Raw genomic sequence first — 13,084 nt, 5'->3', positions numbered from 1 at the left:
AACGGGGTTAAACTCTCCAGTAGCAAGGTGAGGGGAGCTGTGGTTGGCCATCTCAGGGAAGAAGAGAAAACCCCTAATATCAGTAACTAGATGAGAAAATCGTCTCAACTCTACAACTTGTTAGAGACTTCACATCAGTCAGTAACATACCCAGCTGTTTGCAAAATGGAGGAGCAGTGACGTCGTTGGCGTTTGCCTGTCTCTTTGGTGTGACTCCTAACAAGCGGTTTGGAAAGCACGTGAGGACGTTTCGGGCTGACTCCCTTCTGTCCAGACAGTTTCCCAGTACTGAGGCCAGCACGGTCTCGTCTTCCTTTGGATTGGTGGTTTGTTCCTTTCATTATCACCCCCACCCTTCTCCGTGTGAAATAGTTCGTTGTGTTTTATTAAAGCACTTACATCCCATCTTCTCTTCAGCCTTTCATCCTTGAAGGAATGATCGGCTTTCCCTCAATGACACCCACCACCACCACCACCACCACTTTTTTCCCCCACATACTTTAGGCATCTGATGTCAGTCTTCCAAGACTTCCCAGGTTCTGCTGACAAATGGAGTCATTAAAATGACTAGCTGTAGAAATTAAAGTCAGCGTGCAGTTAATAACACATCAGGTCATACAGTGTACCAGACGGTAATGTGTTTTCTTGCGCTAACTCCTGCAAGAGCTTTTTAAATTTTTTTATTTTATTTTCTATGTGAGGTTTTGCAGACATATATGTATGCACATGCACCACATGTGAGCCTAGTACCCAAGAAGCCCAGAAGAGGGCGCCCGTTTTCCTGGAGTTAGACCGACCATGGTGATCCTGAAATTGAACCCTGATCTCTGCAACAACACCAAATGCTCTTAAATGCTGCGACATCTCTGCAGACCTATATCAACTTACAAATCTCCTAGCATTAACTCTTTCAATTCTCACAGTAGTCTATAAAAGCCAGTTTTCTTTCTTTCTTTCTTTCTTTCTTTCTTTCTTTCTTTCTTTCTTTCTTTTTTTTTTGTTGTTGTTGTTGTTGTTGTTCGTTTTGGTATTTTTTGTTTTCGTCTTTGTTGTTTTGAGACAGGGTTTCTCTGTGTAGTCCTGGCTGTCCTGGAACTCACTCTGCTGACCAGGCTGGCCTTGAAGTCAGAGATCTGCCTGCCTCTGCCTCCTGAGTGCTAGGATTAAAGGTGTGAAGCTACCACCCAACTAAAGTTGATTTTCTTATTCGTCCTTATGCATGTGAGCAGAGACATCCTTGCCTTGAATGTCCCCTCCAAGTCTGCACCTTGCTGCTGTTCTGCTGTCCTATAGTGGGTGAAAGAGCAGAAAAACTGCCTGCCACACTCAGGCCAGAGTGGGTGTGGCCTGGCCAGGAACCAGGCTGTATAATAAGACTTGTCCCAGCGCATTCCCCTACCCGTGGGAAGGGTAGCTTGTTTATTTCTAGTTTTTCCACTCTTCCCAAGCAGGGTCTTGATGCTTTCTGCACGTTGTCAAGTCCTCGAGCATCCATAGACCTCAATGGCTGCTCCCAAGTTCAGATCTCTCTTTCCTTCCTGAATAATACATCTTTAATTACTAGCCAACTGAAGCTGGTTCTCAAAGTACGGACTCATTTGTTCCCAGCTTTATCTTACCAATAATGAAACCGAATTAAGTTTTTATATTTTTATTCTTTTTCTCGGAGGGAAATCAATAGCTTCCTGACACACAGGGCAATTTCTTCCCATCCCGGAAGACAGCCAGGTCTCTACATTGACATGTCCACTGAATAAGTTGCATGGAACGGGGGTGCGATACCAGGACTTTTGAACTCTGTAAGTGCCACAAAAAATAATTCTGGTCTTAAGACATTTTCAGTAAGTTGTTAAGTAAAAGACTTATGGACTCAATGTAGTTTCTACCACTATGTATCATTGAATACATTATTATGGGAGCAGAGAGCTACACATATGCTAATTCCCCTGTCATAGATTCCTGTAGCTGAGCCCCTCTCACCTCTGAAACACTCCCACAAACACTTAGAGGGTTTCTGATTTCAGGCACTGAGCTCATGGATGGATTGCTATTGAATTCCCGGCCCTCCGCCATTCACCCTTGCAGACTCACGACCCTGCGTCTCCTCTCTGGGTTTGGACAGACACTCCGCTTGCTGCTTTATCCAACGCCAGCTCTGTAGACCCTATTTTGTGGAATTCCGGTGCCTCATCTGGGCTTGTGGAGGTCTAGGACGTTCTCTTTGCGGTGTATAGAGCTATTTCAAGTTGTGTACAGGGCCCGCAGAGAACTGTGCAGCACCGGCTGCTTCAAGCAGGAGCGCGTTCTTTATTTGTTATTCTTAAAGAGCCTCTCCTCCCAGAACAACACGAGTCTACCGATTTTAAGAAGGCTCTCTGGTCTTCCCGTGGAGAAAAGCAACAATCTAATATTCCAAACGGTTGAATGAAATCTCCAAATATCGCGGGCGCTTTGATAATGCTATCATTCCTATGCAGGCTTGACAGACGTAAAATTTTGGACTCTACTTTAAATGTTGGAAACGCATTTTATCTCTCACCCCAAAGCCTCGTACTTCTTCCAGCTGCCATTGCTGCTTTTTTCAGGGTACACAGTTCTGATCCCGCAAATGGTGGGTTGGTCCTAAACAAGTGCTAATCTGGGTGTATTCAGCCTCTCCTGATTAGCAGGGAAGAGGCCCCAGCTCCCACCAGACGGCCATCTGGAAGACTTACCACTTAGCATCGTCTTTAACAGGTCACGTACATAAACCTCCCAAACGCAGGAGAGGATATGGAGGAAAAGCTTGGGCCACACCTTTTTATACTGAACTCCGACACAAGCTGCTATTCCAGTGTCCCACGTCCTCAGAATGTCAGAGCAGTTGTTCGTAACAAACTGTCCTAAGGGCAGAGAGACTTTGTCCAAATGGAGTGGCGAACTATTTATCCTTCTGTTTCTCCTACCTTTTAAATAAAGGAAGCTGGACCTGGCCAGATGGCTCAGTGGGTAAGAACACAGGCTGTTTTTCTAGAAGACCCAGGTTTAACACCCACATGGCGGCTCACACAACCATCTGGAACCCCAGTCTCGGGGATCCTATGTCCTCTCCTGGTGTCTGTGGCTACCGCATACTTGTGGTTTGTATTCATACAAACAGATAAAGCGCCCATAAAATATAAAGTTTCCCTTAAAAATAAATAAATAAAACAACAACGCCAAGATCTTTCAGCTCCCGTAAGTCTCAAAGACGTGCGTGTCTCAGGTCCCCACACTCCACCTCAAGCCCAGGCCTCTGCTTCTGGAGATGAAATGAGCTGGGTTTCTCACATCTTGGGAACAGTTTCCCTAGGCCGGTGAGATACGTCCGTAGCAGCCATCACTGGATTAGCTAGATATGGGTTCTACATCTGTGGATTAACCAACTGTACAGCAAAACTGATCAGATTTAAAAAAAAAAAAACAACTTTGGTTGGGGATTTAGCTCAGTGGTAGAGTGCTTGCCTAGCAAGCGCAAGGGTCTGGGTTTGGTCCCCAGCTCCGAAAAACAAACAAACAAACAAACAAACAAACAAACAAAAAAACTTTATCTGTATCAGGGGTCATATTCTCTCTCTCTCTCTCTCTCTCTCTCTCTCTCTCTCTCTCTCTCTCTCTCTCTCTCCCCCCTCCACCTCTCAACATCTACTTAATGTCTGTGAGTACCCTGTAGCTGTCTTCAGACACAGCAGAAGAGGGCATCAGATCCCATGACAGATGGCTGTGAGCCACCATGTAGTTGCTGGGAATTGAACTCAGGACCTCTGGAAGAGCAGTTGGTGCTCTTAACCTCTGAGCCATCTCTCCAGCCTCTGAGGGTCCTTATCAATTGCTATAACTCTCTGCATAGCCTTTATGTCATATTACTTATGTAATATTAGTATGTAGATGTTATCAAAATTCTGGATATGACTTAAAGTACTTGGAGCTTCTATGGGGTCTATGTAAATAGCATGCCGTTTTACATACAGACCTTGATCTCATCTGTCTTCATATTTTAATATCCACAAGGGGTCTGGGAACCACAGGTTGTGGTCTCCTAGGTTCCCCTGCTCCTCTCCTGCTGATACACCGGCTTGGAGAGGGCTGGGCGAAATCAGGAATGTGTTGGGTCCAAGGTCTGCTTCTCCCTCAGGAAAGCCATACACTGCAGCTCGCTAGGCCGGGAGGGGTAAAACAGAGTCTGGGAGGAAGGGTCCCCAGAACTCCACCCATCCAGCAATGCCAGAATAGTGTTACAAACAGCCCCTAGAAAAGGAGTGAAGAGGACTGGCGGTCTGCTGTGAGCCTCTGCAAGGAGCAGGAGCCTGGTCAGGCAGACGGGTCCAGTGATGACTGTCTCAGGGAGAGAGTCTCCCCCAAGTGTTACAGCTCAGTGAAAACAGCTAGTCTCAGATGACCCTTGTGTGGCCTTTATTCCATGTGCATGGGGACTGTATGAACACTGGGGGAATGGGATGGGATTTGGGAGTGAATGCATTCTATTGGCTGAGGCTAAGATTCTGGCGATGCCCTGTTTGCCTGGGGAAGAATTCCAGGTGCTGGGCTTTGGTGACTGGCTACCTGTGACCGCCTGGTTGGGGGGTCTCTGGGTTACATGTGCCAAGGCAGTCATGGAAACAGAGAGGGAGTTAGTCCCACTCTAGGTAGTCTCAGGGTGAGATTTAAATCTCAAGTTTTAAGATTTCCAGGGTTTAAACATGCTCCACTTTGACAGTTCCATGCCGGTTCCTCTGGTAGCTCAGTCTACATGTCCCGCCGGGGATGACTTATGTTTTTATTCTCAATTCTCCTCAGTCACTCACAAAAGAGCATCACTCCTCCCCACAACCCCATCAGCTACCCAACTAATCCTTAAAACAGCCTACAGTTATACCTGCATGTAAGCAAAGTGTGTGCACGCACATGTGAGTCCAGTTCGTGTAGCTCCCCTCTTTGCAGAGGGTCTGTACGACAGACATATAGGTCCTTGTCTAGGGAAGGTTTTTCCACCTCTGTTTCCAGGCGACTGCTTTTCAGGCTCACACACCGAAAAGGTGCGCTCTGACACAGACGGCAGCCTCAGGATTGGCCGGGAAGAGGGTCCATGCATTTTCATGAAGTTGTAATTAACGTGCTGTCTGCCTCCCACAGGCCCGACCTTCGGGAGTGAAGAGCAGGTCTCTCTGAAGCAGGCTGTGCCTTCTAAGGACACACCCAAGGGAGCTGGCCGGGCGGCCCCCGCGTCTTCGTCCAATGCAACACCACCACGCAGGAGTTTACTTCCAGCACCAAAATCCACTTCCACGCCCGCTGGTAAGACCTTCCGCCACCTTCCAGGAGCTCCACAGTGGGGTACCCTTTGTGCACAAATATGAAGTCTTTGAAAGTCCCCGTGTACATCCGCTACTGGGAGAGGATGAGAGATGAGTTTTAAATGGCATTTAGAGTTAAGACGAATACATCTGTTTGCACGGTGCTTCGACATACACATGTGTTTGAAACTGTCACAAAAACCCTTCCTCCATTGTCTGGAACCTCCTTAAATGACAGTCTTTTAGTTCAGAAAGCAGGAACCAAGCTGCCTTTTTTATTTTTTTTAAGAAGACTGGCATTTGGCCTTTGCTCTTGGAATCATTTGAAGGGCTTTGGGGCAAGCTCAACCTGGACCTCAGACCTCAGAACTTAACGCCCCAGCAGCGACTCCAGAGCCACAGTTGTACGTACGATTAGCTCCGTCTAAGCAGCACTGACACCCCATGCTTACAGGCACAGCTCTCCACGCTCACACACATGCAGAGATCCGTGCCCAGACACTGCCCAGCGGGGCCCAAGTTTGGCACCATCTTGCTTTCTCTTCCACGTCTCATACAAGGAACCTGTTCCCCTCCAGCAGGGTCCGTGGATACGGTTCTCGGTTTTCTGTTGTCTGCACTGTGAAGGATGGACTGGATGCTGAGCCCAGATCCCCTGTAGGTGGGGGCTTATCAAGATCAATAATTTTTTCCTTCATATTTTCCCGTTGTTATTATAGCCCCATGTCTGTGATCGTACGCATATGCAAACACGTGGGTTTGTGAGTTCTTTAAGCGGGTGGCGTTACAAACTGGGTGACCTGGCTGGGGTTTGTCGCCATCGTTGTTGTTGTTGTTGTTTTTGTTGATGTTTTGCCAACTTGTCACAGGCTAGAGTCACCCACCCATGAAGAATGATGAGTGAGAAAATGCCCTCACCAGATCCCCTATTGCTGTTTGATGTGGGAGGGTCCAGCCCACTTTGGGAAATGAGGTTCCGGCCTGTGGTCCAGGGTTGTGTAAGAAAGCAGGGGAGGGGCTTCCCCAGCGGAGGGTCTTTGCTGACAGAGCGCTCACAGTGGACCTAAGGAGTCAACGAGGGGAGGGAGGAGTTAGTCAGGCGATGGCGGTCAGGGGAATCGCACGGCTCTGACTGACTAGCAACCAGGTGCTTCTTCATTAGTAACGGTTTCTCAAAACAGAGACAGACGAATGATTATCCGAGTGGCACACATCATAGGCTCGATTTTCATTACATGTCCAGGGTTGCGAGTTCAGTCACAATTAGAAAACAGAAGCAGAACAGATTCTGTTTTTATTATCAGCCCTATAACTCTAATTTAAAGACTCTAAAGAATGGCTCCTCTACAAAAGCAAACACATTTATTATTATAGGACATCCTGTTTGTAGGCCTGACTGTTCGTAGTTTGAAAGCACTCCAGACAGACAGGGAAATATCTGAACAAATCTTTTTTATGAATAGCAAACCCTTAACCCTAACTTCTTTTACTATATGTTTCATCATCTACACAATTAAGGAAGAGAAGTTTTATTTTAGTTAATCCATCTCAACTACTGATGTCCATTCTTCCAGAGGTGTACCCTGTATGATCCCCCATCTTTAAATTATATTTTCAGAAAGCTCTAAGCATAAGGTCTTGAACCCGTAACCCTTTTTCCTGGCTAGTCGGGGTTTGGCAATCCTCTCTTTCTACCCTGCATTAATTAGACTGCTTGAGTTTGCTCAAGGGCAGCGTGATGGTTTGCATATGCCGGGCCCAGGGAGTGGCACTCTTAATAGGTCTTGGCCATGTTGGAGTAGGTGAGTCCCTGTGGGTGTGGGTTTTAATATCCTAGTCTTGGCTGTCTGGAAATAAATGTTCTGCTAGCTGCCTTCAGATGAGGATGTAGAACTCTCAGCACCTCCTGTACCATGCCTGCCTGCCATGTTCCCGCCTTGATGATAACGGCTTGAACCTCTGAACCTGTAAGCCAGCCCCAATTAAATGTTGTCCTTATAAGAGCTTCCTTGGTCATGGTGTCTGTTCACAGCAGTAAAACGCTAACTGAGGCAGGCAGATACCGAAGAGACCCCAAGAAGATTCCTGGAGTAATGGCCTTATCTAGCGCTGTGCTTATCTGTGTTTAATGATCTCCAGGGCACAAGGAAGACTTCCAAATAGTAGCCAGATAAAGTTTAGGATTTCCTTTAGAAGACTCAGATAATTTTCTCAGGAAAAGATATAACATGAATCATAGTGCAGAAAGTCCCCAGGGACGCGGCGCACCGAGTCCACAACCCAAGTATGAGAGACAGAAAGACAGCGGTCACAGCTTAGCTATGCTGGAACTGTGCCCAGCAGCTGCGCTGGCTTTCCGACTCTCGCCGTTTCCGGTGCATATGGCCGTGCCCACAGGGAGTAAGCTGGAGCACAGCGCCTTCTGTGGCCTCTGCTTCGGTTCCTGCCTCCGTGTTGCTGCCTTGAGTCCCTGCCCTGCCTTCTGCTCATGATGGACTACAGGCATAAGATGAAAAGAAAGCCCTCCCTCCCAGGTTGGCCATGTTGTTTTAGCACAGCAAAGGAAAGCAAACTAAGACACTGCGTATCTCTCTATCTGAATAGCAGAAGTTCAAAATACTGCGAAGAGCTGACGTTATTTGAGCATGAATATTGTGACACAAGTAGAAAAGTTGTCACACCTGCCCTCACCTGATAGGTCCACGTATGGGCACACTGAAATCTGTTGTGAAAAATTACCTCAAGACTAATCCATTCGGTGTGTGTCACACATATGTGAACTTCATATTTGGACTGGGGCGTCATCTCCAACACACCTCACTGTGTTTGTTCCACATCCCCCAAGGCTAACCCCTTTTAAACCTTTGGTCCACTTGGTTGGGAGTCAAGTGTTTTGTCTAAGTCATTTTAATTCATGTCTCCCCAACTGCTCCTAGATGAAGCCATGTGCTCTGTGCTGCGGCAGTGCCTCATGGTTCCCTTTGATGAGATTTAAGTGTTTTAGAAACTACTTGATCTCAGGCTGGAGAGATGACTCAGTGGTTAAGAGCACTGACTGCTCTTCCAGAGGTCCTGAGTTCAATTCCCAGCAACCACATGGTGGCTCACAACCATCTGTAATGAGATCTGATGCCCTCTTTGGGTGTGTTTGAAGACAGCTACAGTGTACTCATACATAATAAATAAATCTTTAAAAAAAAAAAAAAGAAACTACTTGATCTCAATCTACCCCGCCTTTGATCACTCAGTTTCTAGATAAAAGACACACAGCGTTTATTATTATACTAAGCCTTATTCAGCACTAGAGCTGGACAGATGTCTGCCCTCTATGGTAGTAGAATCTATTTCCCCATTAATAACCCCAAATTCTATTTGCCATGCTCCATCTGGGCAGCTCTTAACCCCAATTGGCCAACCCTCATGGCCATGTTTTTATGACTCTCCTAACTCATAACCTCGTCCTTCCCTCCTCCCTCTCCCCCTCTGAACCCAAGAACCCCAAGCCCCACTTATCTCAATTCAATTATTCACCAATCAGGGATGGCTTGTGGCCAGGGTCACATAGTTTTCATAGACCCGCTTACAAACATTCAATTGATGCTGGCTTACAGTTTCAGTGGTTCAGTCCCTCATTACCACGACAGGAAGCGTGACAGAGTACAGAGAGACATGGCCCTGGAGGAGCTGAGGGTTCTACATCATGATAGTTAGGCAACCAAGAAGAGACTGGCTTCTGCAGGCAGGCAAGAGAGGGGTCTCTCTTCCACATTGGGCGGACCATGAGCATAGGAGTCTCAAAGCCCACCCCTACAGTGATGTACTTCCTCTAACAAGGTTATGCCTCCTCCAATAATGGCGCCCCTCTGAATAACACCACTTCCTATGGGCCAAGAGCATTCAAACCACCACAATGACTGTCCTAAGATGGGGGATTCTCTCTAAATAAGAATGTGTTGGGGTTGGGGATTTAGCTCAGTGGTAGAGCGCTTGCCTAGCAAACGCAGGCCCTGGGTTTGGTCCCCAGCTCCGAAAAAAAGAATGTGTTATACTACTTGTGTGCTTATACTAAGAAATCAAAAGATAAGCCGTGAATTGTAAAGAGATTATCCATAGGGTAAAAGGAGAATTTAGGAAGAGGGGAGCCAATGATAGTATATGGACTCTTGGGGTTTTTTTTGTTTTTTGTTTTTTTTTATGCTTGACTTAAAAGTCATCTAGACATTGAGCATGGTTGTACACAGATACCAGAAGAGCAGAGCTGCACAATCCAGAGTGGAATTCAACAGAGAAAAGTACTTGTAGAGGCCAGGCATGTGGGGGCACAGCCTTATCCCAGCTCTCACGAGGCAGAGGCAGAGGCAGAGGAGGGACCATTGTGAGGTCAAAGCCAGCAGGGCCTACACAGCCAGTTCCAGGCCAGCCAGTGCAAAGTACTGAGCTCTGTTCCAAGTCAATAAATATACAAGTAAATACACCAATTGTGGACCCTGTTGTGGCATTGCAACAGAACCACGGAAACGAAATTTTCTGTGACCTCAGCCCAGCGATCTGGTGGGCTTCCCTGCTTGGATAGTCTCAACATTCAGAGAGGCTCCAACAGGGATGCCTTGACCTCCTGTCAGGAATCCATCCTGTTGGTGGTGGTGCAATATCACGACCCTGCACGTCCTGACAGTCTGAGTCTGTGTGCCAAGGGGCAAAGGGGCATTATGGGATACACGTAAGCTTGTCCTGCAGTAGATTTTAAAGAAGAGATTATAAATAAGTAAAGCAATGGCAGCGATCTCGGGTCATATGAAAGTGTGTTTATTATGTAAAACAGAGAGGCGTGAGGCTAGCAGGTACCTCAGTTGGTGAGATGCTCGCCACACATGCCTGACAACTTGAGTTCGATTCCTGGAAACTATCTAAAAAACAAGCAAGCACACAAACAAAAAAAAGCCCAAAACAACAACAAAAATAAATAAACAAAAACAAACAAAAAAACCCTTGGCATCGTGATGCATGCTTGTAATCCTAGCAGCAAGGAGGAGGAGACGGGCAGTCTTGGTGGCCAGCCAGTCTGATGTGTGAGTTCGGGTCCAAAGAGAGATACCGTCTCAAATAGAAGATGGATTGCATCCCAAAGAAAGAAACCTGGTGTTGACCTCTAGGCTCCATATGCATGTACACAACACACACACACACACACACACACACACACACACACACACACACTGGGAGTTTCAGAATAAATGCATGGTTCCAGGTTTGTGTGACCCCAGGACAGTGGAATAGTATAAGTTCATAGATAGATGTGTAGACAGGGTAACTGCTTCTGCGAAGGCAAAGTTAGATGAAGTGGGATACTTCTGCTGTTGAAGGGGAACAGGCAACATATTTTTGGAGACTTCTTTCTACTTCTTTCTTTGTTTCTTTCTTTTCCTAGTATTTCTGCTACTTAGGAGATCTTCAGCGCCATTTCTTTCCCTATACATACAGCCTGTTCCCTCTCTAAGCTAACATGTCTTCCCTTCAGGTCTTAATGCTGTGTGACCTCTTCAGGGGCTTTCCCTTTAATATCTCTTGTCACCCAGAGTGTGATGGTTCGTATATGCTTGAGCCAAGGAATTGCACTCTTTGGAGGTGTGGCCTTGCTGGAGTAGGTGTGTCACTGTGAGCATGGGCTTTAATACCCTGGCCCTAGCTGCCTGGAAGGGAGTATTCTGCTAGCAGCCTTCAGATGAAGATGTAGAACTCTCAGCTCCTCTTGCCCCATGCCTGCCTGGATGCCCCCATGCTCCCACCTTGATGGTAATGGACTGAACCTCTGAACTTGTAAGCCAGCCCCAATCAGATGCTGTCCTTATAAGAGTTGTCTTGGTAATGGTATCTGTTCACGGCAGTAAAGCCCTAAGGAACACATGGGGTTATTATGTAAGGATTCCTATGCCTACCATCTCTCTGACTCCTCTTTCTCTTAACTAACCTGGAACTTGCTACATGGACTAGGCCAGACTTGAACTCATGAAGATCTGGCCTCTCAGTTGCTGGGGTTAAGAATAGGCAATGCCATGCCCAGACGTGCCTGTTTTTCTTTATCCCAAATCCTTTGCCACCAACAGGGAAGCCAGACTACCCCAGGCTACTAAGGAATAGCCATTGAAAGAGGGGGCATCTTCACTCTTTCCCAAGTCTCTCCGCTGAGGACTCTGGGGCAAGGAGATGGTGAGCTTAGAAGTTACTTGACACTTCTGTGAGTGCATAGAACACCAGCTCCCCAGACTGTGCAGGAAGCATCACTCCCTCCCCCACCCCACTCCCTTCCCCCCAACTCCCGCCCCTTCCCATAGTCCAGGGTCAGCAGGAGCTGAGCCCTTTCAGCTCTCTAACATTGTGAGGAAGTGTGCTTTTTATAAACCAATAAAAACCAACAAACGAACAAAACGGAGACCCACAGGGCAGGTGACAACAGCCCACAGCAACCTCCATGTTTCCCTCTGTAGTCCCTTCTCTGCAACTGGTGACTGTGCCCATCTTGCTCTGTGAGTCTCCGGTCCTCCTCCAGGGTCAGCAGCAAATGGCCGCCCCAGCCACAAAACACCTAGGGGATAATTTGCAAGTGTTGACCACATCTAGTCAGAAACAGCCTTGAATGGGGCAGCTGAGCTCTGCGGTTGATTTTTGAGAGACATGGATGTACCGCCTAGAGGCATGTGTATGACATGCAAGGCCACAGAGGCCAGAAGAGGACATCGGATCCTCTGGAACTAGAGTTGAGAGATCATCGTGAGCTGCAATGGATGCTGGGAACTGAACCAGAATCCTCAGCGAGTGTAACAAGGACTCATAACTGCTGGCCCTTCTTATCCTCTCTCCAGTCCTGAGACGGAACATTGTTTGAGACTCAGATACAGCAATTGGCGCCTGCATTCAAGGGGCCAAGGCAGAAAAATCTTAAATTCTAGTCCAGTCTGGGCTACGAAGGGAGATCCCATCTCAAAGGACAAAACATACACACAAGAATGAGACTCATTGTAGACATTCAAGAAATGCGCTGGGTACTGTAAACATCACCCAGACCTCACTACTGGGTAATTATGAGGCTGAGGACCCATAACACTCAGTGTGTGGACCCCTGACTGTGGCCCTTGGGGACCTTCACATTGCCTGCTGCTCGTCATTTCTAACCACAAAACTGAGAGCACGGTATTTCCAGCCATTAGCTTGTCTACCTGTCCATTTTCCCAGGCTGGATGAGACAACAGCTTTCGCCAGTTTAGGGCACGCTGCACGAGGCCTTGTGAGGCTAAGAGGGGCGGGGCGGCGCATGAGCAGTGGCCTTGCTTACTAGCCGGGCTCAGCTAGGATTAGGAAGAGTTCATCAAATACATTACAGAAAAAAAGGGTGAGGACTGCAGATGAACAGCAAAAACAAGGTATGGGTTAGCAAGAAAAAAAAACCTCGTGTGGTTTAAATATATTCACGACTTGCCTTTCGGAGTCTGGTAACCTTTGCCGATTTCACAGTGACTGTAGATAAAAGAGTTGCAATGCGGAATTTTTCACTTGGCACTCAGTTGCATGGCTCTGCGTGTCTAAGTGAATTAAAGCCAAGTTTTCCGCTTGTTCTGTTGTCACACTGATTGAGCCGCAAAGGGCAGGCCTGCAGATTGGTCATGTCCCGGTCACGTGGTCTGGGCTCCGAAGCTGGTGTAAGTTCTTAGACGGTGTGAATCCTTAGCGTTCCAACTCCTCTCTAGGGAAGGTCTCCTCCTCCCCCTCCCCCTCCC

At 47.3% G+C, this 13,084-nt stretch overlaps 1 protein-coding gene across 3 annotated transcripts in view; it reads left to right on the top strand.

The window, feature by feature from the left end:
* The window catches only part of Mtus2 (microtubule associated scaffold protein 2), a 371,981-nt gene that overhangs the window by 258,434 nt on the left and 100,463 nt on the right, over positions 1-13,084 (top strand). For all 3 annotated transcript variants that reach the window (NM_001374100.2, XM_087579117.1, XM_087579118.1), the window contains 1 exon segment: positions 5,152-5,313. In NM_001374100.2, coding sequence (NP_001361029.1) covers positions 5,152-5,313 — 162 coding nt within the window.

The sequence above is a fragment of the Rattus norvegicus genome, chromosome 12 (assembly GCF_021556685.1).
Source record: "Rattus norvegicus strain SHRSP/BbbUtx chromosome 12, alternate assembly SHRSP_T2T, whole genome shotgun sequence".
NCBI lineage: Eukaryota > Metazoa > Chordata > Mammalia > Rodentia > Muridae > Rattus > Rattus norvegicus.
Note: the sequence above shows the minus strand (reverse complement) of the source record. Positions and strands in the feature narration are given on the sequence as shown.